At 37.5% G+C, this 25,475-nt stretch overlaps 1 protein-coding gene across 1 annotated transcript in view; it reads right to left on the minus strand.

Annotated features, from left to right (window-relative positions):
* Nucleotides 1–25,475, minus strand: part of loxhd1b (lipoxygenase homology PLAT domains 1b) — a 61,923-nt gene that overhangs the window by 29,207 nt on the left and 7,241 nt on the right. Inside the window, 14 exon segments of the mRNA XM_016451160.1 lie at nucleotides 877–1,007; nucleotides 1,267–1,418; nucleotides 5,766–5,958; nucleotides 6,052–6,248; nucleotides 10,115–10,191; nucleotides 10,801–10,961; nucleotides 15,028–15,182; nucleotides 15,266–15,401; nucleotides 15,479–15,565; nucleotides 16,525–16,685; nucleotides 16,754–16,889; nucleotides 18,211–18,461; nucleotides 19,420–19,543; nucleotides 24,333–24,481. Of these exon segments, the coding sequence (XP_016306646.1) occupies nucleotides 877–1,007; nucleotides 1,267–1,418; nucleotides 5,766–5,958; nucleotides 6,052–6,248; nucleotides 10,115–10,191; nucleotides 10,801–10,961; nucleotides 15,028–15,182; nucleotides 15,266–15,401; nucleotides 15,479–15,565; nucleotides 16,525–16,685; nucleotides 16,754–16,889; nucleotides 18,211–18,461; nucleotides 19,420–19,543; nucleotides 24,333–24,481 (2,110 nt within the window).

A 25,475-nucleotide genomic window follows, 5' to 3' on the forward strand; every position in this document is an offset into this window, starting at 1 on the left:
TTTCCCATGTAAAACTCACTGCCTTAATTCTAGAGTGCTGAAACTGGTTGCATGTGGTTGCTAAGGTATTCTCTGTGGTTATAAAGTGTTCCTATTCAGTTGCTAGGTTGTTCTGATTGGTTTTAGTATAGCTCTGCAATTGCTAGGTTATTCTAAAGGGGGTTTAGAGTGTTGCTATGCAGTTGCTAGGTTGTTCTGAGTGTTTTAGAGTGTTGCTATGCAGTTCCTAGGTTGTTCTGAGCGTTAGCTGGGTTGTTTTGAGGGGTTTTAGAGTGTTGCTCTGTGGTTGCTGGGTTGTTTTGAGGGGTTTTAGAGTGTTGCTATGTGGTAGCTGGGTTGTTTTGAGGGGTTTTAGAGTGTTGCTCTGTGGTTGCTGGGTTGTTTTGAGGGGTTTTAGAGTGTTGCTATGTGCTTGCTGGGTTGTTTTGAGGGGTTTTATAGTGTTGCTATGTGGTTGCTGGGTTGTTTTTAGGGGTTTTAGAGTGTTGCTATGTGGTTGCTGGGTTTTTCTGAGCATGCTGCTATGCGGTTGCTGGGTTATTCTGAAGGGGTTTAGAGTGTTGCTATGCAGTTGCTGGGGTGTTCTGAAGGGGTTTAGAGTGTTGCTATGCAGTTTCTGGGCTGTTCTGTGGGCTTTTAGAGTGTTGCTAAGTGGTTGCTGGGCTGTTCTGTGAGGTTTTAGAGTGTTGCTATGCAGTTGCTGGGGTGTTCTGAAGGGGGCTAGAGTGTTGCTTTGCAGTTGCTGGGCTGTTCTGGGGGATTTTAGAGTGTTGTTATGTAGTTCTGAAGGGTTTTATAGTGTTACTATTCAGTTTCTAGATTGTTCTGATATCTGTGTCAGGCCAGAGTCTAAGGAATCAGTCTGAGTGAACTCACGTGGTGTCATCTTTAGTGTCCACGATCTCCACCCTGTCTAGGTACCAGGCTGACTGATGGCTGTTATCATGACGGATCCTTAGTTTCTTCAAAGGCCCCAGTTCCACAGCTGTGATGGAGAACGTGTCCTCCTGTAAGTTGAAGCAGCACATAACCATGAATCTACTTCCACAAACATGAAGAAAACAATGACATGCAAGATGTCTGCTTGGGTCTGTCAGGGTGGCCTCGATTCAGAGGAGCATATTCGATGTGTGCGGTAAATAATTGATTGGCTCACATTAACAGATGAGTAAGACTATACGACTACATCTACTGTGAATAACATGAGGGATCGTGTCAGATTGCCTGCCTTCCATGACTGGACGTTCATCTGGTCATTCATCTCACCTGTCCACGTTCAAATTTGTTGAGATGATTGGACTTTCTCAAGGGTCGTTCTCCAGTATCTCCGTTCTCTCCGTAGAAGTTTATGAACACGTTGGCATCACTTCCGGCCCCCATCATGTTTCCCGTGAAGATATGGACCTCATATGTGTTTTCTGAGGCGGAACAGATTATGAATTATTAAAAAGAAAGTATTTACCATGATTTGATCAATGATACTGCAGCTGTAATCTGTGATGTGTGCACTATAATACACCAGTATTAATGTCACACTGGATTCTTAAATCTGAAAGAAATATCAGTGGTGTTTTCCCATGTAAAACTCACTGCCTTAATTCTAGAGTGCTGAAACTGGTTGCATGTGGTTGCTAAGGTATTCTCTGTGGTTATAAAGTGTTCCTATTCAGTTGCTAGGTTGTTCTGATTGGTTTTAGTATAGCTCTGCAATTGCTAGGTTATTCTAAAGGGGGTTTAGAGTGTTGCTATGCAGTTGCTAGGTTGTTCTGAGTGTTTTAGAGTGTTGCTATGCAGTTCCTAGGTTGTTCTGAGCGTTTTTAAATTGTTGCTGTATGGTTGCTAGCCTATCCTGAGTGTTTTTAGAGTATTGCTATACCATTTCTAGGTTGTTCTGAGTGTTTATAGAGTGTTGCTATGCAGTTCCTAGGTTGTTCTGAGTGTTTTAGAGTGTTGCTATGTGGTTGCTAGGCTCTCCTGAGTGATTTTGGAGTGTTGATATACCGTTTCTAGGTTGTTCTGAGTGTTTTTAGAGTGTTGCTGTGCAGTTGCTACTGTAGGTTATTTTAAGTGGTTTAGAGTGTTGCTATGTGGTTTCTAGGTTGTTCTAAGGGATTTTAGAGTGTTGCTATGTAGTTTCTAGATTATTCTGAGTGTTTTTAGAGTGTTGCTATGCAGTTGTTAGATTATTCTGAGTGTTTTTAGAGTGCTGCTATGCAGTTTCTAGGTTATTCTGAAAGTTTTTAGAGTGTTGCTATGCCATTTCTAGGTTGTTCTGCGTGTTTTTAGAGTGTTGCCATGTGGTTGCTGGGTTATTTTGAGTGTTTTAGAGTGTTGCTATGCAGCTTCGAGGTTGTTTTTGAGGGATTTTAAGAATGTTGCTATGTGGTTGCTAGGTTGTTCTGAGTGTTTTTACAGTGTTGCTATGCAGTTCCTAGTTTGTTCTGAGTGTTTTAGAGTGTTGCTATGTGGTTGCTAGGCTCTCCTGAGTGATTTTACAGTGTTGCTATACCGTTTCTAGGTTGTTCTGAGTGTTTTTAGAGTGTTGCTATATGGTTGCTAGGCTATCCTGAGTGTTTTAGAGTGTTGCTATTCAGTTTCTAGGTTGTTCTGAGGGGTTTTAGACTGTTGCTATACAGTTACTACTGCAGGTTATTTTAAGTGATTTAGAGAGTTGCTATATGGTTGCTGGGTCATTTTGAGTGTTTTTAGAGTGTTACTATGCAGTTTCTAGGTTGTTCTAATTTTTTTAAAGTGTTGCTATGTGGTTGCTAGGCTATCCGGAGAGTTTTTAGAGTGTTGCTATACCGTTTCTAGGTTGTTCTGAGTGTTTTTAGAGTATTGCTGTGCAGTTGCTACTGTAGGTTATTTTAAGTGATTTAGAGTGTTGCTATGTGGGTTATTTTGAGTGTTATAGAGTGTTGCTATGCAGTATCTAGGTTGTTCTAGGGATTTTGGAGTGTTGCTATGTGGTTGCTAGGTTGTTCTGAGTATTTTAGAGTGTTGCTATGTGGTTGCTAGGCTCTCCTGAGTGATTTTAGAGTGTTGCTATATGGTTGCTAGTAGACTTGTGCCGGTATTCGGTAGTGCGATATATCACGGTAATGAATATGCACGATATTGTTATCGTGGGCACTTCTAAATACCGTGAATAATTATATATTACAAATTATTCAGAATTTTTAATGCATTTTAAGAATACTTTTCCCATCAACTGGTCAAAATAAACACCACCGCTGTATGCTGCGTGGAAGACGCGTGCGCACTGATGTAAACAAGCGCGGACGAGAAGCACATGGCGGAACATGTGAGAGACGCTCTGGATGAAAGCGCATTTTCACTCTCTGACAGCAGATGGCGCTAAACTGCAGAAATAATCACAATAATAATAATTCATTTAAATGCAGCCGTTACCCTGGAAACCCTGTAAACAAAGCAGCTGCACTACTTTCTGTTTCTGAATGGTGTTTAAATGATTTAAACAGCCATTCAGATTTGTGTAATAGCTATGATGTTCATCACAGAGCCAAATGCATAAATATTTAGACTTAATAGGCTATTTATTTTCTAACTTTTTTTTTACATTTTAATCTGGACTACAACATGCCCTAGATATTGTTTGAAAGTGTTTTGATTCTTTATTGTTCGGTCACACTTTACATTAGGGCTTCATTAGTTAACATAAACTGCTTTTTTTTTAACAAAGATTAATAACTTCTGTAGCAAATGTAGCTATTGCTCATTGTGAATGTTAATGCATTAACTAAGGTTAACTAAAGAGATCTTATTGTAAAGTGATACCTATTGGTCTTTATAGTTCTTTTGCACATTAATCTGTGTAGAACTTTTAACTTTATACAATTTTCTTTATTGCTTTGTTGCATTTAAATGTTCAGTTATTTTTGTTATAAGAAAAAAGTTATTAAAACTATTATACTGTAGTATTACAGCACTTTTGTTAAACTAAATTTCAATATCGCGATAATACCGCATACTGTGATAAAAGCATTAGCAATTAATCGCAACATGAAAATTTGATACCGGCATATCCTTAGTTGCTAGGCTATCCTGAGTGTTTTAGAGTGTTGCTATACCATTTCTAGGTTGTTCTACGGGATTTTAGAGTGTTGCTGTACAGTTTCTAGATTATTCTGAGTGTTTTTAGAGTGTTGCTTTGCAGTTTCTAGTTTATTCTGAGAGTTTTTAGAGTGTTGCTATGTGGTTGCTAGGCTATCCTGAGTGTTTTAGAGTGTTGCTATACCATTTCTAGGTTGTTCTACGGGATTTTAGAGTGTTGCTGTACAGTTTCTAGATTATTCTGAGTGTTTTTAGAGTGTTGCTTTGCAGTTTCTAGTTTATTCTGAGAGTTTTTAGAGTGTTGCTATGTGGTTGCTAGGCTATCCTGAGTGTTTTAGAGTGTTGCTATACCGTTTCTAGGTTGCTCTGAGTGATTTTAGAGTGTTGCTTTGCAGTTTCTAGATTATTCTGAGTGTTTTTAGAAGCGCCGATGGGAGGGGAAAATTCTGCGTGTGATTTACTAACAATACGCACATTAAAGAACACAGAAGCAGCAGATAATTTCCATAATGACCAGCGCAATCTACCACCTGCTTTAAGACATGCTTTTTTTGGCGTTAAATAATGGCGCAAATACCAGTAATTTGACGAACGCAAAAGTTAGTAATCGTGTTGCATGATTCATTTTAACACTCTCCTCCTATAAATTTTGCATCTGAAAGGGAAACTCCTACAAATGCATATTTAATAAGGTCAGACGCAAAAATAACTTTTTATCGCTAATTCTTCTCTGCGTGTCTTTAGTAAATCCTGACATTTTAACGCCAAAAGACGGTTTGCGCTGGCGCAAGCTGTTAGTAAATCTGGCCTTAAGTCTTGTTTTCTGAAAAAATTGATAGAATTTATGCTTAAAACAAGAAAAAAAAAAGAAATATCTGCTATTGGGATCAGAACAATAAATGTACTTTGTTTTGAGAGGTTTTAGAATGTTGCTTTGTGGTTTCTTCTGTGGTTAAAAGAAGAAAAATATCTGATAAGATTATTTTTCTGACTCCATTGGCAGATATCTGTTCTTGTTTTGAGCATAAATTTGATACATTTTTAATAGAACAAAACTTGGTAACACTTTAGAATACTGTTCCATCGTTAATGAATAACTACACAGGAACAAATGACTAATGCACTATTAACATTGTAGTAACTACTACTACCTAACAAGAAAATATGATTACCAATTTAGTAAGTAATAGAGCTCATTGAAACTGGTAGTTCACTATTAGCTAATCAATAACTACTATATATATATATCCTGGAGAACTCCTAAGAACTACTGTATACAGGTTCATAATTAATATGAATTATGCATAATTAATTTTAGAGTAAAGATCATGGTAACCCACTAGTAATGACTCAAGTATTACCAAATCCTTCTAAAGGAACTACTAATTCGAATAAGCACTATTACTTACTAATTCATCAATCTGATTTCTTGTTAGATACTAGTAGTTACTAGAGTGCTAATATTGCATTACTCGTGTGTTCTTGTGTAGTTATTCAGTAATGATGGAACAGTATTCTAAAGTGTTTCCCAAAACTTAATATCTTAAGTCATTTTGCTTCTCAAGTAAATGCATCTTGATATACTGGAACCAAGGCAAGGCAAACAAGGCAAAAATCCTGAGGAAGAAGTAAATTGTTTGCAGTGTGTTTTCAGCAGGGATCTGCTATATAATAACAGCATGAGCGTTTACATTGTTCAACGTCCAGTATTTCACTGGGGTAAATCTCCACCTCCGTCTTCCCATCAGCCTCGTCTCTGCACAGCCAGCGGTGACTGGGGAACATGTAGTGTTTGCCGTGATTTGGCACCATGATCTGAACGCTGTCCAGAAACCAGCCAGCACGCATCCCTTCATTAGAGTGACCTATCAGGAGCCGGTTGATCTAGATTTGAGAAAAACATCTTCATGAGTTTATGAGGTGGTTTAATATGTGTCTGTTAAATATAATACAGTACTGTTAGGAAAGCACACATACCTGGCCGATGTCAGCGGTGTCGACGGTGAAAACATCCACCCGGCCCGCCTCGAAGTAATTGCGCAGGTTGTTGTCTGAGACCACGAGCATCATTCTGCTGGTGTCTCCCTTCTCACCGTAGAACTTCACAAACACTTTAGAGTCTGAACTTCCTCCACTGACGTTTCCCGTCTTCACTGCGATGTGATAGCTGACGTCTGAAACAGACATTTCTCATATTCAGCTTTCATGTGTTCTAAGAACTGAAAAGGCTAATTTGACCTTTGTGCTGAATTCTGGTTTTCGGTGAAACTGAAGTTCCCCTGAACAGTGAGGGGGGTTTATGAGAAAAGCTAACAATTAATAAAAATGTAAATTGAAATTCAATAAATAATAATAAAACACTTACTAAATATTTAAAAGACAATTTTAATAACAATAAAAATTAAATCATAAAAATAAGAATTCATCAGAATTTAAATTAATCGTTTTAAAATTAAAATGATATAAATAAAACACTTAGTAAAAATGTATTATATCCTAAAAATGTAAAATAAAAAGAAATACTAAAACACTTACTAAAAAATTTATTAAATCGTAAAATGTAAAAAATAAAATTAAATACCTTTAACACAAAAACTATCAAAATAAAATACTACAAATTAAATCATAAAACTATAGAACTGAACTCAAAATAAAAAAAATAGTAAAAACTTAATAAAATTATAAAAAGTAGAATTGAAAACTATAAAAATAAAATACTACAATTGAACCAAACGGTAAAATAAAATAAATGTAAAAAACTATAAAAAAAAAAAAAAAAAATCGGGAAATCATAAAAATTTAAAATTTCTAAAATATTCTAAAATAAAAACTATCAAAATATAACACTTACTAAAAATAATTAAATCATATATGTGTAAAATTAAAATTAATCATTTTAAAATAGCAAACAATTATAAGATGCTAAAAATGAACTAAAACAAAAATGTAAAATAATAAATAAATAATCATAATCAAAAATGTATAATTTATAAAAGTATTTTTAAATGAATAACGAAATACTAAAAATTAAGTAAATCATAAATATGTAGAATTTAAATTAATTATTTTAAAATAAACACAATCAAAATATAATGCTTATTAAAAATGAATGAAATCACAAAATATAATACTTAAAAGTTTGAGAATTCCTGCTCTACTGGCTTAATTAGATTATATATGACTAGACGTGTGTCTTTAACATCCAGCAGGTGAAACGTCTCGGTTACGTATGGTAACCCTCGTTCCCTGATGGAGGGAACGGAGACGTTGTGTCGAGTGTACGACACTAGGGGTCTCTCTTGGGAGCCCAAACACCTCTGACATCTTTGAGAAAAGGCCAATGAAATTGGCTGTGCAGAATTTGCATGGCTGGCCACGCCCCGGACATCCGGGTATAAATAGGCCAGCATAGCATCTGCTCACTTGTTCTGTTCTGAGGAGTCGAGAAACGTCTCAACCCACTCAGAAGCAATTCGGAGTTGTGGCATGAAGGACACAACATCTCCGTTCCCTCCATCAGGGAACGAGGGTTACCATACGCAACCGAGACGTTCCATTTCTGTCATTCACTTCGACGTTGTGTCAAGTGTACAACACTAGGGTTCCCTATACTAAACGCCACAACTGCCGAACTGCATCACGAGTCCACGGGGGCACAGATGTTGACAAGCTAGCGTGTCACAACCAAATGCACCTAGGGGAACACTGAGCCTCAAGGGCAATACAGTGGAGAATACACACATGGGGCCTCAAAAGGAGCTGCTACATGTGGAGCACTAACCCAATACAAGAGTTCACTCAAGGGAACCTACCACATAATGAGTTCTAATAGCAAGTTCCTCTGTCGAACTTCGCTAAGTAAAGTGCTTATGTGATGGAAGGGTAGTCCAGAGTTCATGAATAAGCGCATAACCACCCAAGGGGGGAGCGGCGCTGGTAGGAAGCTCTACACCCTTCCAGTCTCCTGAGTCGGAAGAACTGACGATCAGGACTCTAGAAAAAACTGGTTCCATTCCCAGATTATAAAATCTAGCAAATGTATTAGGCGTAGCCCAACTTGCAGCTCTACAGATATCCGCTAGAGAGGCCCCGTTCGCCAGGGCTGCTGATGCAGCCATGCCCCTGGTAGAGTGAGCCCTCGCTCCCAGTGGGTAAGGTAGGCCTCTGGCTTGATAGGCCATTCTGATCGCATCCACAATCCAGTGGGAGATCCTCTGTCTGGAGACAGCATTCCCCTTCTGCTGTCCTTCGAAGCAGATAAAGATCTGTTCAGAGCACCTGAAACTCTGCGTGCGATCTAGGTATGTGCGTAGGGCTTGCACTGGGCACAACAGAGACAGGTCGGGGTCCCCTTCTTGTAAGGAGATAGCTTGTAATGTTACCACCTGGTCCCTGAAAGGAGTGGTGGAAACCTTGGGCACATATCCAGGCCGGGATCTCAGGACAACGTGAGAGTCTGCCGGCCCGAACTCCAGGCTTGAATCTTGTTTACGGAGAGGGCTTGGAGATCCCCCACCCTCTTGACAGAAGTGAGCGGAATCAGGAGGGCCGTCTTCATGGAGAGGGCATTGAACTCAACTGACTGAAGGGGCTCAAACGGATCTCTCTGTAAGGCCTGCAAGACCACAGTGAGATCCCAGGAGGGAATGAGTAGTGGCCTCGGAGGATTCAACCTCCGGGCGCCTCTGAGGAACCTGATAACCAGATCATATTTCCCCACCGATCTGCCTCCCACGGTGTCTTGGTTAGCCGCAATCGCGGCCACGTACACCTTGAGTGTAGAAGCAAACAGGTGCCTGTCCAGGCCTCCTTGGAGGAAGGAGAGCACAGATCCGATGCTACATCTCCGAGGGTCCTTCCCCTGGGATGAACACCAATTCACAAAAACGTGCCACTTCAGGTCCTACAACCGCCTCGTCGAGGGGGCTCTGGCCTGAGTAATGGTATTCACCACAGCTGGTGAAAGGTCTCTAAGTTCCTCCTGGTCACATCCAGGGACCAAACATGAAGGTTCCAGAGATCTGGGCGCGGATGCCAAATTGTGCCCTTCCCCTGAGAAAGGAAGAGACAGGGTGTCTGTGTCCAAACAGGTTCTGATACATGGTTTCAGCGTCTGGCCGTTGCAAATGGGAGGGCCAAAAACGCTGTGTGTGTGACCCAGAGAAAAAGGAAATTGCTCTTTTATTGACCAGGTGGTGGCTATCTGCCAGGTGGCAGACAGCTGTGGTGGAGCCGAATCCACCTCCCGTCCCCCCTCCGGAAGTGGATCCAGGCTGGCCAAATGGTCCCTCCTCCCTGAGTCGCCCGTCTCAGGAACGCTTTGAAGCCTTGCGAGGGTTCCTGGTGCCCTGATGACGAGCTGGCGGTGCCACATTCCTGCGAGTGGTGGGCCGTTGGTCAAGCTTGACTGAAGGCCCGGGCTGTTGTGGGGCCTCAGCAGTCCTCACAGGGGGCCGTCCCCGGTGACGAGCAGACGGGGGCTGCTGACTCGGGGGTGCAGGAGCAGGACCTGACCCACGCCGAGGCAGGATGTGTTTGATGGCCTTCGTCTGCAAATTCTTCCCCGGTGTCGCCAAAGAGACCAACCTGTGAACTGGGGGCGTCAAGATAGCGTACTTTCTTGGCTTCCTGCATCTCAGCCAGGTTGAGCCACAGGTGGTGTTCCTGGACCACTAAAGTGGACATCGCCCTCCACAGAGCCTGCGCCGTGACCTTTGTAGCCTGGAGGGCATAGTCAATCACTTAGCGCAGTTCCTGCAGTACATCTGGGTTGGGACCACCCTTGTGCAGTTCTTTCAATGCCTTGGCCTGGTAGACCTGCAGGATGGCCATGGGAAGAAAGGCACCGGGGCAGAGCGCAGCTTAGTGTCACGGTCAGCACCAAGAAACCAATTGTCCAACCGCGAGCGCTCGGGGCAGGGTGGGGGAGACCACTCCAGCCCAATGCTCCCAAGAGCGAACCCTAGTGTCGTACACTCAACACAACGTCGAAGTGAACGACAGAAAGGGAAACCAAGATGTGAAACAGGAGAAAACTTACTGTAAAGTCTCTGTCCGTCTGCGGATGGCACCAACTCACGAACAATCTGCCCGTCGTCTTCATTGTGGTCAAACCATCTGAACAGATGAAGGAGGATATGTTAAAAAAAAGAAGAAAAAAAAGAAAGACAAATGTCACTCAAGAACGACCTATTCTGCACATTAAATGGTTAATTCACCCAAAAATGAAAATTCTGTCATTAATTACTCACCCTCATGTCGTTCCAAACCCGTAAGACCTTCGTTCCTCTAGGATATTTTCAATGGAATCTGACCCTCCATAGACAGCAACACAACTGATTACATTCTGGGGAAAGCGCGCACATATGTCGTGGTACTCTCCAAAATGGCGGAAGACGGTAACTCAGGGAGAAGAATTGTTGAATAAATTGTTATTTTTGTTTTCTTTGCACACAAAAAGTATTCTCGTAGCTTTGCAAAATTGAAGTTGAGCCACTGATGTCACATGGACTGTTTTACTGATGTCCTTGCTACGTTTCTGGGACTGGAAACATTGCAGTTGCGTTGCCGTCTATCAAAAATATCTTAATATGTGTTAGAACGAAGATGAACGAAGGTCTTACGGGTTTGGAATGACATGAGGGTGAGTAATTAATGACAGAATTTTAATTTTGGGGTGAACTAACTCCCAAAGCTTTGGGTTCCAGTTAATGGATTGACGGTAACCTGTCGCATGGGAACTCGACGGCCTGTGATTCGGCCTGGCCTTCTTCTCTGATGACCGCTTTATCCACGAACCATCCGCAGCCTCCGCCGTGGCCGTCGTGACCAATTCTTATCCTGCGCACCTGACCGATGGACACAGCCTCAATGATGAACTCATCCGCCTGTGACAAATACACAGAACACCCAGCTAATAAAGTTTGGCTCCCAGAACGTTCTATTTTAAGGTTTGTATTTGGTTAGACAGGAAGGTTTTCTTAACGAACATAGAATGTTAGTTTTTGGTTTCTAGAATGTTACTCAGGGCTGTACGTTAACTTTTTTTTCACATAGCACTGGTGCTACAGATGTTGAAAGTTTTGTAGCACAGGCCAAACAGTTGTAGCACAAGTATAAAACGTCTGTTATCATGTCTGAAAACAAACACAAGTAATGGAGTTCGTCACTTAAACAGGCATTGATGTTCCATACAGAGCACAAAAAATACAAACCACCACAAAAATTGTTTTAGACAAAGTTTTCTTAATTTGCTAAAAATGGAAGAGTGCAGAAACATAACACCTCTTACACCTTAAAGGGGTCATATGATGTTGCTAAAAAGAACATTATTTTGTGTATTTGGTTTAATGAAATGTGTTTATGCAGTTTAAGGTTAAAAAAACACATTATTTTCCACATACTGTACATTATTGTTTCTCCTCTATGCCCCGCCTTTCTGAAACGCGTCGATTTTTACAAAGCTCATCGGTCTGAAACGCGAGATGTGCTCTGATTGGCCAGCTATCCAGGGAAAAATTGAAATCGCATCATATGACCCCTTTAACAAAATATAAAATAAACAAGAATGGCAGACATTTAGGCCAAAGTGAGCAAAGATAGAAATCTTTGTCATTATTTTATCTTTGTTATTAGAAAATATGAACAAAGATATACATTACAAATACAAATAATATACAAATAAAACAAATAGTGCTTTATTTTTCAGGTACAGTATTTAGCAGTAACATTCAAGAAATTGAATGTACAAATATTAAAATAAAACACTATATACACTATAGACATCAATTATACTTTTTTATGTGTTTATATGTAAACCTTGTGTGTTTTTGATAGTATTAGACGCGAAATCAATCAGACGCGAAAGACAATTTAGTCCAATAATCAGGTGCTTTTTGACAGGCTCTCAGTGTGAGCGAGCTCAGAAAAAGCGCATGCAGAACAGCACGTGAATTAAATGTTTAACCGGTATTGCTTTAAAGCAGATGGAAATAATGTAGTTCCCTTTCATGGGAACTTCGAACTGCGTCCTCTAGGGGGAGCTATGGGGAACGGTATACCCACGCTGCCATGCTGAGGGGAGTGCAAGCCAGAACCATGGCGAGCACTACGCGAAATCAATCAGACGCGAAAGACAATTTAGTCCAATAATCAGGTGCTTTTTGACAGGCTCTCAGTGTGAGCGAGCTCAGAAAAAGCGCATGCAGAACAGCACGTGAATTAAATGTTTAACCGGTATTGCTTTAAAGCAGATGGAAAAAATGTAGTTTTGTGATTGCGCATAAGTGCAGTGTCCTGTGAGAGTAACTCTACCGCTGAGCTAACACTGATGTGAATGTATGTGGCGTTGTACATTATATTGAGACGTATATATACATATAGACATATATGTCGCACTGTACAGCCCTGTTACTCTAACGTTACTTTAACGTTTATGCCCAATAGCATAAATGGTATGGAAGATGGATGTATTGACGCCTATAATCAATATTATACAAATTATATCTTGTTTGTATTTAGTGTTTAAAGCTGCATTCCGTAAGTTTTGCCTCTTTGTCGCCATCTCTGTTTGAAACCTGCAATTGCAGTTATTTGCAGAATTATCTTCTTTATGTGGGTTGTGCATTGGCACAGCTCCAGCGTGGATGAATCTAATGTTTTGAGGTGAATGTGTGGCTGCCAGTCACCGCACCGGTGTGGATACTGTACTTAGGAATAACAGATTCTAGCCTACGTCTTGGAATATATGACCTAAATATGAATTTTCACTGGATATTGTCATCTGAACAAGTAAGTAACAAGTCGGCCACTTTAGTTCTGACCAACTGAGGAAAAAAGCATTATTACAAATCGTGCTACCAATGGTGATTAAATCTAACGTTCGGTTAGCTCATATCACATAAAACCGTGCAAATTATTATTACTGTTATACTTTGTTCTCAAATTGTTAATGTTAACAACATCAGCATTGCGTGAATATGTGTATATTGTTTGATTAGCGTGTAGATTTCAATTTCTGTACAGTCTAATAATTGTCATACCATTCGAGTTTCATATAAAGAAATTATTTTAACCCAAAAAGCAAATTATTCTTCCTGGTTCTCTGGTTCTCTTTCCGTCACCTAGGATCCTCACATGCGATATAGCTACTAGCCGGGTAAACTTTTTATGTTTTCAGACGTGACGGAATGACGCAGCGGCATGTTCGAATTTCGCTCGGTAACTCTCAAATTAGAAAACATTATTATAAGCTAACCATTGTGAATCAAGCTAAGGTAAGGAGATAACACTGGCTGGTTATGTACTTGCTCAAAAATTGATTTCAAATTGATTTTTTTTAACCCAAAAAAAGTTACGGACTGCAGCTTTAATTAATAAAAATAATCCAAGCACATCAACAATCACATGGAAGATTAAATAAGATTACATTTATCCATTAATATGTAAGATTTACTGTATTTCAAATAGATTTTACATTTCTTCAGCAATGACTTAAACACAATCTATGGTTTTTAAACTTTAAACTATGACATTTTTTCACAGACACTAAAATATGAATAAACAGGATATAACTGAAAGTAGGATATCAGTAACGTTACATTTATTTCTTACCTGAATTGTAGGCCTAAGTTACAGTTTAGTCTGTGTAAACAAAAACTTCTCATGTTCTCTTCAGTTAGGCTTTCCGAAATCGTATTTACTCTCATATTTATAGTAATTATAAGAAATTTCTCAATAAAGAGATCGATAAATGAATGTTAGTCAGTCCGCCAGTAAAACGAAACAACCGTTAATTTTTAAATTACGTGTTAAACTATGAAAAATTATGAAAAATGGGGGCAAAAACAAAAGTGTTGCGTTTATAATTTTGTTCAGTGTATATATACTCTGATTTTGTGGCTTGTGTTTTAGAAAATCAAATATTTTTGTAATCTCGACAAAACACATATCGTTGGAAACGTCTGACAGTCAAGGTTCCATATTTGGTAGCTGTTTTGTAATAGAAGTGATATTGTGACAGAAAATTATTGATTTGTTACAGAAAACTGCATCAATAGAATTCAATAGAGTTTGGGTGTCACCCAGTGGTTATTTTTGGTATAGTGCCCAAACAAAATCTTACAGGAACCACAATTTTGGTGATATCAACTTCAAATTTGGTGCATAACTTGGTTAGACACATGGCTTAGATTTTATAGCAATTTGAAATGCAACATATTTTATAAAGTATTTATTTTATATACAATTTAAAACGGCATTATCTTTACTGCAAACTTAAACGTCTATAACTTATTTTTAAAATGCTTCACTTCAGCAGTAATCTGGAATTACAACCATGTTGTAACAAGCATTGATAAACAAGTGTTCTGTTTTCAGTTAATTTATACCCCCAAACTGGCAACGTATCCTGTGGGATACAAACATTAAAATCCAAATTAAAAGTCATGTTTTGAAAAAAAAATTATCAAGTTGTATTATTTGTGTCCCAATAAGATGGAAAATAGCAATACATTAATTTTCTGATGTCTCTTTATGGTCTTGCCATTTTTAGGGTTAAAAATAGCCTCCCTGCAATGTTCTGTAAAATTTTATTTTATGGTTCCAAATTAATAACCTACAAAAAAAACAAAAAAAAAACATTAGGCAACATTCGAAGTTATTTTTGTTATTTAAAAATAACCTCCCTGCAACGTACTGGGAATGTTATTTTATGGTTGCAAAATAATAACCCAAAAATAACCATTAGGGAACGTTCTAAGTTATTTTTAGGTTATTTAAAAATAATCTCCCAGCAACATTGTGTGAACGTTGTTATTTGGTTCTCAAAGAATAACCAAACGGGAACCAAATGCTAACGTTAGGGGAACGTTCTGTGTTTGCAGGGCAGAGCGTCAGAGAGACAAATGGACAAACACAAACACATCATAGAAGCTCCACAGAAACGCCACTAACGTTGCCCTTCTCAAACTTGTTGACGTTGTTTTTGCAGTTGATCAAAGCGCGGTCGCCGGTGTTGCCCTGATCCCCGATCAGACACAGAAACACATGTGCATCTGTTCCTCCGCCGCTCACGCTCCCTGTGTACACTGTGATGCGATACTTGATAACTGGAGGAACAGAAATATCCATTAGAGAGCGAAATGATCTAGTAGACTAATGCTAACGATAATAGTAATGCATAATAATGTACGTGGCAGAGGTTCAGGGATGAGATCTCCGGTGGCTGGAAGCTCTCGCACCACCTCGTTATCGTCCTCATTAGCGTCCAGCCAGCGCTCACATGGGAATTTATATGTTTCCTTTGTTAAAGTTTTCATTATGGACATCTTAGGAGACATAAAGAAGACTGTTATTCAGATATCAAGTGTGAAACATTAAATGCAGCAGCATCTCATGCTCTTACTCGACTTAAATGCCAGCCGGCGAAGGGATTTCTCTTCTCATGCCAGATTCTCAGTTTAAACAGCTTCCCAAGATCCGGTAGTTCAACCTGATAAAACAGATGATAAATGGATCATATTCAGTGCAGATTAGATAGCTTGAACTGCTGAAATGCAAAAACAATGACAATCCATAGAGCAACAAATCCTGTCCATTTGAAATTTTTGTTCAAACTGAACAAATTTAAGTAAATTAATTGATTAAAATGAATACATTAAATTATAAAATGTAGAATAAAAATAATTTTAAAATAAAAAAAATCTAAATAAAACATGCATTCAAATTAAATAATAAAAATGTAAGAAATAAATAATTTTAAAAGTAAAACAATTAAGATAATACACATACTAAATGAATGAAATAATAAAATGTAAAATGTAAAATAAAAATACATAATTTAAAAATATAGCAAATTAAAATAAAACATTTACCAAAATGCATTCAATCATAAAAATGTAAAATTAAAATTAATAAACAAATCAAAATAAAACACGTATCAAATCATAAAAACGTAGAATATAACACTTAATTATATATACTGTTCTTTTGCAAGACAGGATTTTTCTAGTTGACTAAAACCATAAACAAAACAATATGGACATAATATAAATGAAAAAAAAAACCCAACTAAATTACTAAAACTAAAATTAAAATGTGAATATTAAATATAAAAATAAAAATGAACTCAAAAGATTTTATGAACTGTAATATTATCTTAGAGACACCAAAATAACACTGGTATATAAGAAAATATTTCCAATCACAAAATATGTTTTAGTTTTACACACAAATCTTTGTGGTATGAAAATTAACTCAATTTACCAATTCTTTAATTAAATGTATCCACCCTTGCAAAATGGCTATTTACAATGTCATATGAAATGTTTAAATTAATAATTAAAAATTGTATATAGCCATTTTATGTATTTTAAAACACATCTTAACATTTTGCCATTTGGTCATTTCTCCCCAAATCACCTATTTTTATCCTTAAAACGGCAGATTTACCATGAACTTGTCCAGCTGGCCCTGCTCAAAGTTATCGGTTTTGTTGTTGAGTCTCATCTCATCCGACTTGCCCTTCTCTCCGTATATCTGGAGTAAGACAGACGCGTCTGTTCCCGCGCCTGGAAGATCTGACGTCCAGATCCAGAGAGACCAGGGATGCTCTGAGGAGCAGGAGATCCGTTTAACCTCACAAAACCTGCTTCTCTCTCACATTATGAGCAATACTCACTTTTTTGCCTCTTCTGCCTGAGCGACACCATTTCATACAGTTCCCTCTCGATGAGCCCGTCAGCCTCGTCCTCATCCAGCCATTTAGAGCAGGGGAACGTCTGCTCGATGCCAGTGAACGGACAGAAGATGACCACCTACCACACAAAAAACACAGACAAATTAAGCATTTAAAGATGCAGCATTTTCAGTTTAGGACAGCACAGGCGAATAAGGGAAAATATTGTAACCAGTGTAGGGGAAAGTTACTTTTAAAAGTAATGCATTACAATGTTGCGTTACTCCATAAAAAGTAACGAATTACGTTACTTAGTTACTTTTTATGGAAAGTAGTGCGTTACGTTACTTTCGCGTTACTTTTTAAATCTGGACAGGGCTTGCTTGTTTGTTTTTAAAATAAAAAAAGTTATATTTTTGGCAAATAAAAGTAATGCATTACTTTACTAGTTACTTGAAAAAAGTAATCTGAAAAGTAATCTCACGTTACTTGTAATGCGTTACCAACAACACTGAATGTAACTAATATATAACCACAGTTTCCCAGTTGATTAATCACAGTACATTATGACAACTGTTTTGTATTACAAGTTTTCTAAAATGTCATGTTGAAATACGCAAATGAGACAGTATCTAATTAAATATGCACTAATTTGCATACATTTCCAGAGCATAAATCGGAAATTTTCTTTTTATCGCTCCATAAATCAGAAAATTATTGAAGGTAAAAAATGTAATTGCAACTTTTGAACTCACAATTCTGATTTTTTTTTATGTTTGCAAGTCAGAATAGCGAGATATACACTCAGAATTACAAGAAAACTGCGAGATATAAACTTTGTTTTAGTTTTTATAATTTTAATAAATTTTGCAACTCTGAGTTTATATCTCTCAATAATTTTTTCCCCTCAGAATTGCAAGTTAAAAAGACAAAATTGTGAGAATTAAACTCAGAATTGAAAAAAAAAAAAAGTCATAATTATGAGATGAAAAAATTCGCAATTACTTTTTAACATTTTTTAAAAGCTTCCATAGGAATACAGTCAACAGACAAAAAAACAAATACATTTTCACCATGTTTTAGGAATAAAATGTTGTATAAATCACTGTGAATGAAATATAACCGAACCTTCAGAATACACAGAGGAATAAAACTGTAAAGTGTGGTGCTTGTAAGACAAAAAACTCTTCGAAGATATGGATTGGAATTGAAATCTACAGACGCAAACAGATAAAGTGCAATAAAATAAACACTTGAACTAAAAAGAAGGAAAAACATGTTATGGATGCAAAATAGACCAAAATCTCTAGAGTAGGCTATGTCTCGCCTTAATACTAAATAATTGTTGCTGTTTTTTACAAACTAAATGACAAATTGAAAATATTTTCGATGATAATCAACGGTGAAGTTTAAGCAAAGGTGACACATGAAATGAACCGAATGGAGGACAGAGACTTGACCTTGTCGCAGTACCAGCCGGCACTGACGCCTCCATTATCGTGACCGATCGTGACTCGGCTGAGCGGACTGAGCAGCGCCGCAATCTCCACGTTAAAGATGTCGGTGAGGCCGCGCTCAAACTTCCCTCCTTCCAGGAAGATCTTGCCGCTGTTCTTCATTCCTTTGGAGCCGTGCATGATCATGTGGATTTTGGAGTTGGTACCTGCACCTCTGATCTTCCCTGTCACCACCTGAACGTTGTACACGATGCCTGCAAAAATATAAAATATATATATACACAACATATGTTATAATGAGTCCAGACTGGCTCATCATCAGTGTTTTTGAAAAAAGTCCCATCTGCGCACCAAGGTTGCATTTATTTGATCTTAAAAAAACTGTAAAAATTTGAAATATTATTAGAATTTAAAACAGCTGTTTTCTATGTGAATATGTGTTAAACTGTAATGTATTTCTGTGATGCGCAGCTGTATTTTCAGCATCATTACTCCAGTCTTCAGTGTCACATGATCTTCAGAAATCATTCTAATATGCTGATTATTAGAAACATTTCTGATTATTATCAATGTTGAACACAGTCGTGCTGCATGATATTTTTGTGGAAAACGTGATACACTACCATTCAAAAGTTAAAGGGGTTAGTAAGAAGAAAAAAGAAAGAAATCAATACTTTTATTCATCAAGGATGCATTAAATGGATCAAAAGTGCCAGTAAAGACTTCTATTTCAAATAAATGCTGTTCTTTTAAAATTCCTATTCATCAAAGAATCCTGAAAAATTAAATGCATCATAGTTTCCACAAAAATATCATGCAGCACGACTGTTTTCAGCATTGATAATAATCAGAAATGTTTCTTGAGCAGCAAATCAGCATATTAGAATGATTTCTGAAGATCATGTGACACTGAAGACTGGAGTAATGATGCTGAAAATACAGCTGCGCATCACAGAAATACATTACAGTTTAACACATATTCACATAGAAAAAACCTGTTTTAACTGCATTTTTAATCAAATAAATGAACCCTTGGTGAGCAGAAGAGACTTCTTTCAGTAACATTAATAATCTCAACAACCCAAAATCTTGAATAGTAGTGTAAATAGACGCAACATTACATTGTGATGATGCTGATTTTTTTAAACCAGTGCTTTAGTTTGGAGGTTGCACGAGGAGATTTTGTCTAAGTGATACTTCTGCAATGTTTACCGGTGGGTTGACTGCCTCCAACCAGAACATCTCTCTGTATCTTCCCATCATCCTCATCGATGGCAAACCAGCGGCCGATGGGAAACTCGTACATGGCCTTGTTTCCCAAATCATCCACTATGACCTGAAATAAAAGCAGACAGCAGAGGTGAGCGCTGGGTTTCCGTGTGAACAATCTATGTGCATATCTATCTGAGGCAGCGGTTCTCATCCGCAGGAAAACCAATCCAGTAGAGTAGTGCGGTGTTTCCTTTCAGTGTGGATAAGGTGACGAGAATGACCTCATCCTGAGAGATGTGATGTGAGGTGGAGTGCAGCTCTCCAACAAGATGAAAAACTTCAAGACAAACTTGTTGATGTTGGCTTGAGAAAGCCTGAGAGCATGAAGTAGCTGTAAAAGTTTGAAACAGTTCAAAAGTTTGAACGTTCAGTATAATTTTAGCCCTTAAAACTCATCTTTTGATAATCAAAATGACATATTTAAGTGTTACAATTAACTTGTTTTTTGAATGTAACTCTACAAGCTTACCTTATTTAGTATGCATGGATCTATGAATATGCTAATTATTCCCCGCCTCCACTTTCACTCAGTGAACTGAAGCAGTAAACGCTACCCCAACATTTTCACATTTATGATAGACTTTTGACCACAGTTTCATGTCGTCTAAAGTCTCTATTTATAGATACGGTAACTTACATACTCATAATTCATAAAGAGAGCTTTTTATGTTAGAATAGTCATCAGACAATAATTACACAATTTTGATTATTTAAAACCAACAATATGATAACATGATTTCTTTGGATTGTTCGACTGAGAATATAGCAAAATATAACATAATTTGTGTATCCTGCTAGCTAAATTTCACATACATACACAAAAATTTGGCTCTAAACCTCTCTTTTCTTTATTCAAAGTTGATCTTGACAAGTACATGGAAACTATCCGAAGCTCTGTTCATCGTAAAAAAAACTGTATCTCTATATTCATCCTATGTGTTCTCTTAAAGTGTACATTTATTACTTTTTTTGTTAACCTGGCAACACATCCCTTATGAAAATTAACCATGGTTTTACTTTAAAGCAAAAAAACAAACATGGTTACTGTCATTAAATCATGGTTAACCATTGTATTAGTAGTAAAATATTTGGTTATACTGTAGAAATGGTAACCAATAAGCCTACGCCCAAAAAAACTACGGTTAGTCTTTTACCTATAATAAAACCATGGTTGATTTTTTTAAGGGATTTGTAAATGTGTACACTTTCTTTCTTTTTTCTTTATTGTTTTGGTTTTATAACTGCACTGCCTTAATGGTTTGATGTTTTGTACTGTTTAATAAAGAAAAGAAGAAAAGAAATCAGAAAAACAATATTCTCAATTTAAATCAAATGATTCGTGCTCCAAAAAACTCATCAAAAACTTTTTCGAGTGCCTTGGATTGATGAGTTTTTTGATGATATAAAAGAATCCCCGCATCCAAAGAGCACTGATTCATGGAGTTCACACCCCAGCAGCATTTTTTTGCATATTTTTGGATGCATGATTCACGCTCCAAATTTGCCGATCTGAATCAAATGATTAACAATACACGCTCCGAAGACCAGATCTGAATCAAAAGATTTGCGAACCCATTCTGAAGTACCGATCTAAATCAAAAGATTCACGATCCGTGCTGCAAAGTCCCGATCTGAATCAAAAGATTCACGAACGCACTCCGAATTTCCATTCTGAATCAAATGATTCACAAACCCGCTCTGAAGTTCTGATCTAAATCAAATGATTTGCGAACCCGCAGCAAAGCCCCGCGAATCAAAAGATTCACGAACCCTCTCCAAAGCTCCGATCTAAATCAAAAGATTTACGAACGCACTCTAAATTTCCATTCTGAATCAAATGATTCACGAACCCGCTCTGAAGTTCTGATCTAAATCAAATGAGTCGCGAACCTGCACTGAAGCCCCGAGAATCAAAAGATTCACGAACCCTCTCCGAAGTACCGATCTAGATCAAATGACTCACGAACCCGCACCGAAGTTTTGATCTAAATCAAATGATTCACTATCCATGCTCCGAAGTCCTGAACTAAATAAAAATTCGCAAACCGTCACTTCATATTCGGAACACATATGACGAATCATTCAATTCGCGAAATGATTCACGAACCCGCTCCGAAGGTCCGATATGAATCAAAAGATTTACAAACCCACTCCGAAGTTCCGATCTAAATCAAATGATTCACTATCCATGCTCCGAAGTCCCGATCTAAATAACAATTTGCAAACCGTCACTTCATATTCGGAACACATATGACGAAACATTCAATTCGCGAAATGATTCACGAACCCGCTCCGAAGGTCCGATATGAATCAAAAGATTTACAAACCCACTCCGAAGTTCCGATCTAAATAAAATGATTCACTATCCATGCTCCGAAGTCCTGATCTAAATAACAATTCGCAAACCGTCACTTCATATTCGGAACACATATGACGAATCATTCAATTCGCGAAATGATTCACGAACACGCTCCGAAGGTCCGATATGAATCAAAAGATTTACAAACCCACTCCGAAGTTCCGATCTAAATAAAATGATTCACTATCCATGCTCCGAAGTCCTGATCTAAATAACAATTCGCAAACCGTCACTTCATATTCGGAACACATATGACGAATCATTCAATTCGCGAAATGATTCACGAACCCGCTCCGAAGGTCCGATATGAATCAAAAGATTTACAAACCCACTCCGAAGTTCCGATCTAAATAAAATGATTCACTATCCATGCTCCGAAGTCCTGATCTAAATAACAATTCGCAAACCGTCACTTCATATTCGGAACACATATGACGAATCATTCAATTCGCGAAATGATTCACGAACCCGCTCCGAAGGTCCGATATGAATCAAAAGATTTACAAACCCACTCCGAAGTTCCGATCTAAATCAAATGATTCACTATCCATGCTCCGAAGTCCTGATCTAAATAACAATTCGCAAACCGTCACTTCATATTCGGAACACATATGACGAATCATTCAATTCGCGAAATGATTCACGAACCCGCTCCGAAGGTCCGATATGAATCAAAAGATTTACAAACCCACTCCGAAGTTCCGATCTAAATCAAATGATTCACTATCCATGCTCCGAAGTCCTGATCTAAATAACAATTCGCAAACCGTCACTTCATATTCGGAACACATATGACGAATCATTCAATTCGCGAAATGATTCACGAACCCGCTCCGAAGGTCCGATATGAATCAAAAGATTTACAAACCCACTCCGAAGTTCCGATCTAAATCAAATGATTCACTATCCATGCTCCGAAGTCCTGATCTAAATAACAATTCGCAAACCGTCACTTCATATTCGGAACACATATGACGAATCATTCAATTCGCGAAATGATTCACGAACCCGCTCCGAAGGTCCGATATGAATCAAAAGATTTACAAACGCTCTCCGAAGTTCCGATCTACATCAAATTATTCGCAATACACGTCCCAAAGTCTCATTCTGAATCAAATGATTCGCGATATGCGCTTTGAAGTCCCAATCTGAATCAAATTACTTGCGATACCCGATCCGATTGGAGAGCATCGAAATAGTAGCTAAATCATTTTGCAACGTTTTGGATTTGGAGTTTCGAAAAGCTCGATTTCACCCATCACTACATGCTTTTTAAAACCATTACAAGTGATGTCGAAATTCAAAGATGAATGGCTCTTTGATCTGATTTTTTGCTAGAGAATGGAGTTTGTGTGTGAATCAGTTGGAGCAGTTCCAGCGTAAATGACTCACTCAATTGATTCGGTTTGTTTGTTCATGTTTACACGACACTGTCAGCACTACTACTGGCTCATCTCGCTAGTTTTATGACATTAACTAAAATAAGCACAAAAAAAAAGGTTGTTTACAAATAAAATATCAATATTTCCATGCCAAAGATAACATCCAACACAAATCTAGAACAGATTCAGGTGAGGTAACCGGTTTACTGCTAACTAGTGAAACACTCCATTAATATGATGAGCTGCAGCTCTAAATGCATGTTAGATGGAAACATTCACTGTAGGCCTATTTGAAATAGTTTTTGTGCACTGCAGTTCAGTTTGTGACAATTCAAGAGGAAATCAGTTGAAAGCATTACATTATTAAAAATTGTGTTATTGTAAGATGGGAGATTATGGGAGAAGCAGATGAACACAAAATAGCATGATCTTGACATTGGTGGGGACATAACAGCATTACCCCAACATTTTTGCATTTATTCATGTAAGGACGTTCATAAAGGCAGGCACCTGCTTCATTCTTAAATGAATCAGCTGTTTGAACGAATTGGTTGAATCAATGACTCAATAACTTACTAATTAAAAGAGTCAGTCGCTGCCACCTACTGGTGGTTTGGTTTCATACTTAAGATTATCTGTTATAAAGTGTCTTATTATTGTAATTTTGTATTGTAGACTTTCACAGGTTGCTATGAGTTTGCCAGAGTGTTCAGAATGGCAAAAGGACAAAAGTCTTCTTCTCCGAACAATGTATCAAAATGAAGTGAATTTTAGGCTCAAAACTTTTCTATTAGAAAAATAATTTTTTGTCCCTTTGAATTAAGCAAATTTTCAACTGACACATAATTGTTATTGTTTTAAGCATAAATTCACTTCATTGTAATGCATTTTTCAGACTACGAGACTTAAGTCATTTTGATGACTTGATTTAAGGATGTTCAGATATTTGTTCTGGAAAACAGGAAAAAAATACTAAGGTATAATTATTTTTTTGCAGTACTTAGCATGTGTTTGTGTGAGCTGATTACAGCAAATGCTCTCTGAGTCTGTATTCTATTCTAAAGAGTCTGTGATATATTGAAATCTTTATTGAGTTGTGACTGAGTTTGTACCTTTTCCACAAACCATCCAGCCGAGGATCCCCTGTTGTTGTGTCCGATGGTTATTTTCCTCACTCTGCCCAGGTTCGGAGCCTCTATGGTGAACTTGTCTTCGGTTCCCCTCTCAAAGTTGTTTTTATCATTGTCTAGTCTTCTCTCTCCTTTGGGATATAAACACAATATATATTAATGTAACTGGATATTAAATGCAAAAACCATCAAAGATGAAGTGATGGCGTTTGGGGTCAGAAACCCAGCGGCTGTGTGATATCAGGTTCTGTGTGTCGCTGAGGACACGCTATAAGTCTATGGACACTTTAAACCAGCCAGATCATACACTGGACATCACGAGCTAATTAAGCCTTGTGAAAAAGAAGCACACTTTAGCATGCTTAATATACTAAGAAGTGTGAACTGAGTGTAATGTTTCAAACATTTAATAGCATGTTATTTACAATTAAATTAGCCATTTTATTAAATGCAGTTAGTTGAGCTTTGGAGTGTTTTTGACCCACTAAAGTACATCTTTATATGCAATTTCATAATTACGTGTATTGTCCTTGAAATATGATTAAAGTGCTTGGCAAGCATTTATGGTAAACCAAAATATACTTAAATATAATTTCTGTTGACATTAGTTCGTCATGTATTTAAATATATTATACATCTGTAATGTTGCAATTCAGTGCATGATTTAAAATATATCATAAATGTAATTGTAAATCAAATCACACTAAAAGTACTTTACATGCGTGCTTTAGTACGTTAGTCAACACATCAAAATAAGTGTACTTCTTAAAAGCATACTTGCTTACTTAATCCTCTTCGTTTCACGTGAAGCTTTGTCTTTAAAGTAAAACTTTTAATTTGACACTATTATAAAGTGCACTTTTTAAAAGTGTGTTAAGAAACAGTCATGAAAGTGGCTATATAGAAGTAGAATAATGTTATATAAATAAAAAAATATATATATATACTTTTAAGATCTGAAGTACACTAGTGCACATTCAATATTAATTAAACACACTTCTTTTTCACAAGGGAACACACCACGTGGATATAGCTTAATTTACAAAACATAAAAAAATGAATATAAAAATGAATATATTACATTTGAATTTTTTTTATTATTATTTTATATATAAAGTATGTATG

Source organism: Sinocyclocheilus anshuiensis, unplaced genomic scaffold (genome assembly GCF_001515605.1).
Source record: "Sinocyclocheilus anshuiensis isolate Anshui unplaced genomic scaffold, SAMN03320099.WGS_v1.1 scaffold479, whole genome shotgun sequence".
NCBI lineage: Eukaryota > Metazoa > Chordata > Actinopteri > Cypriniformes > Cyprinidae > Sinocyclocheilus > Sinocyclocheilus anshuiensis.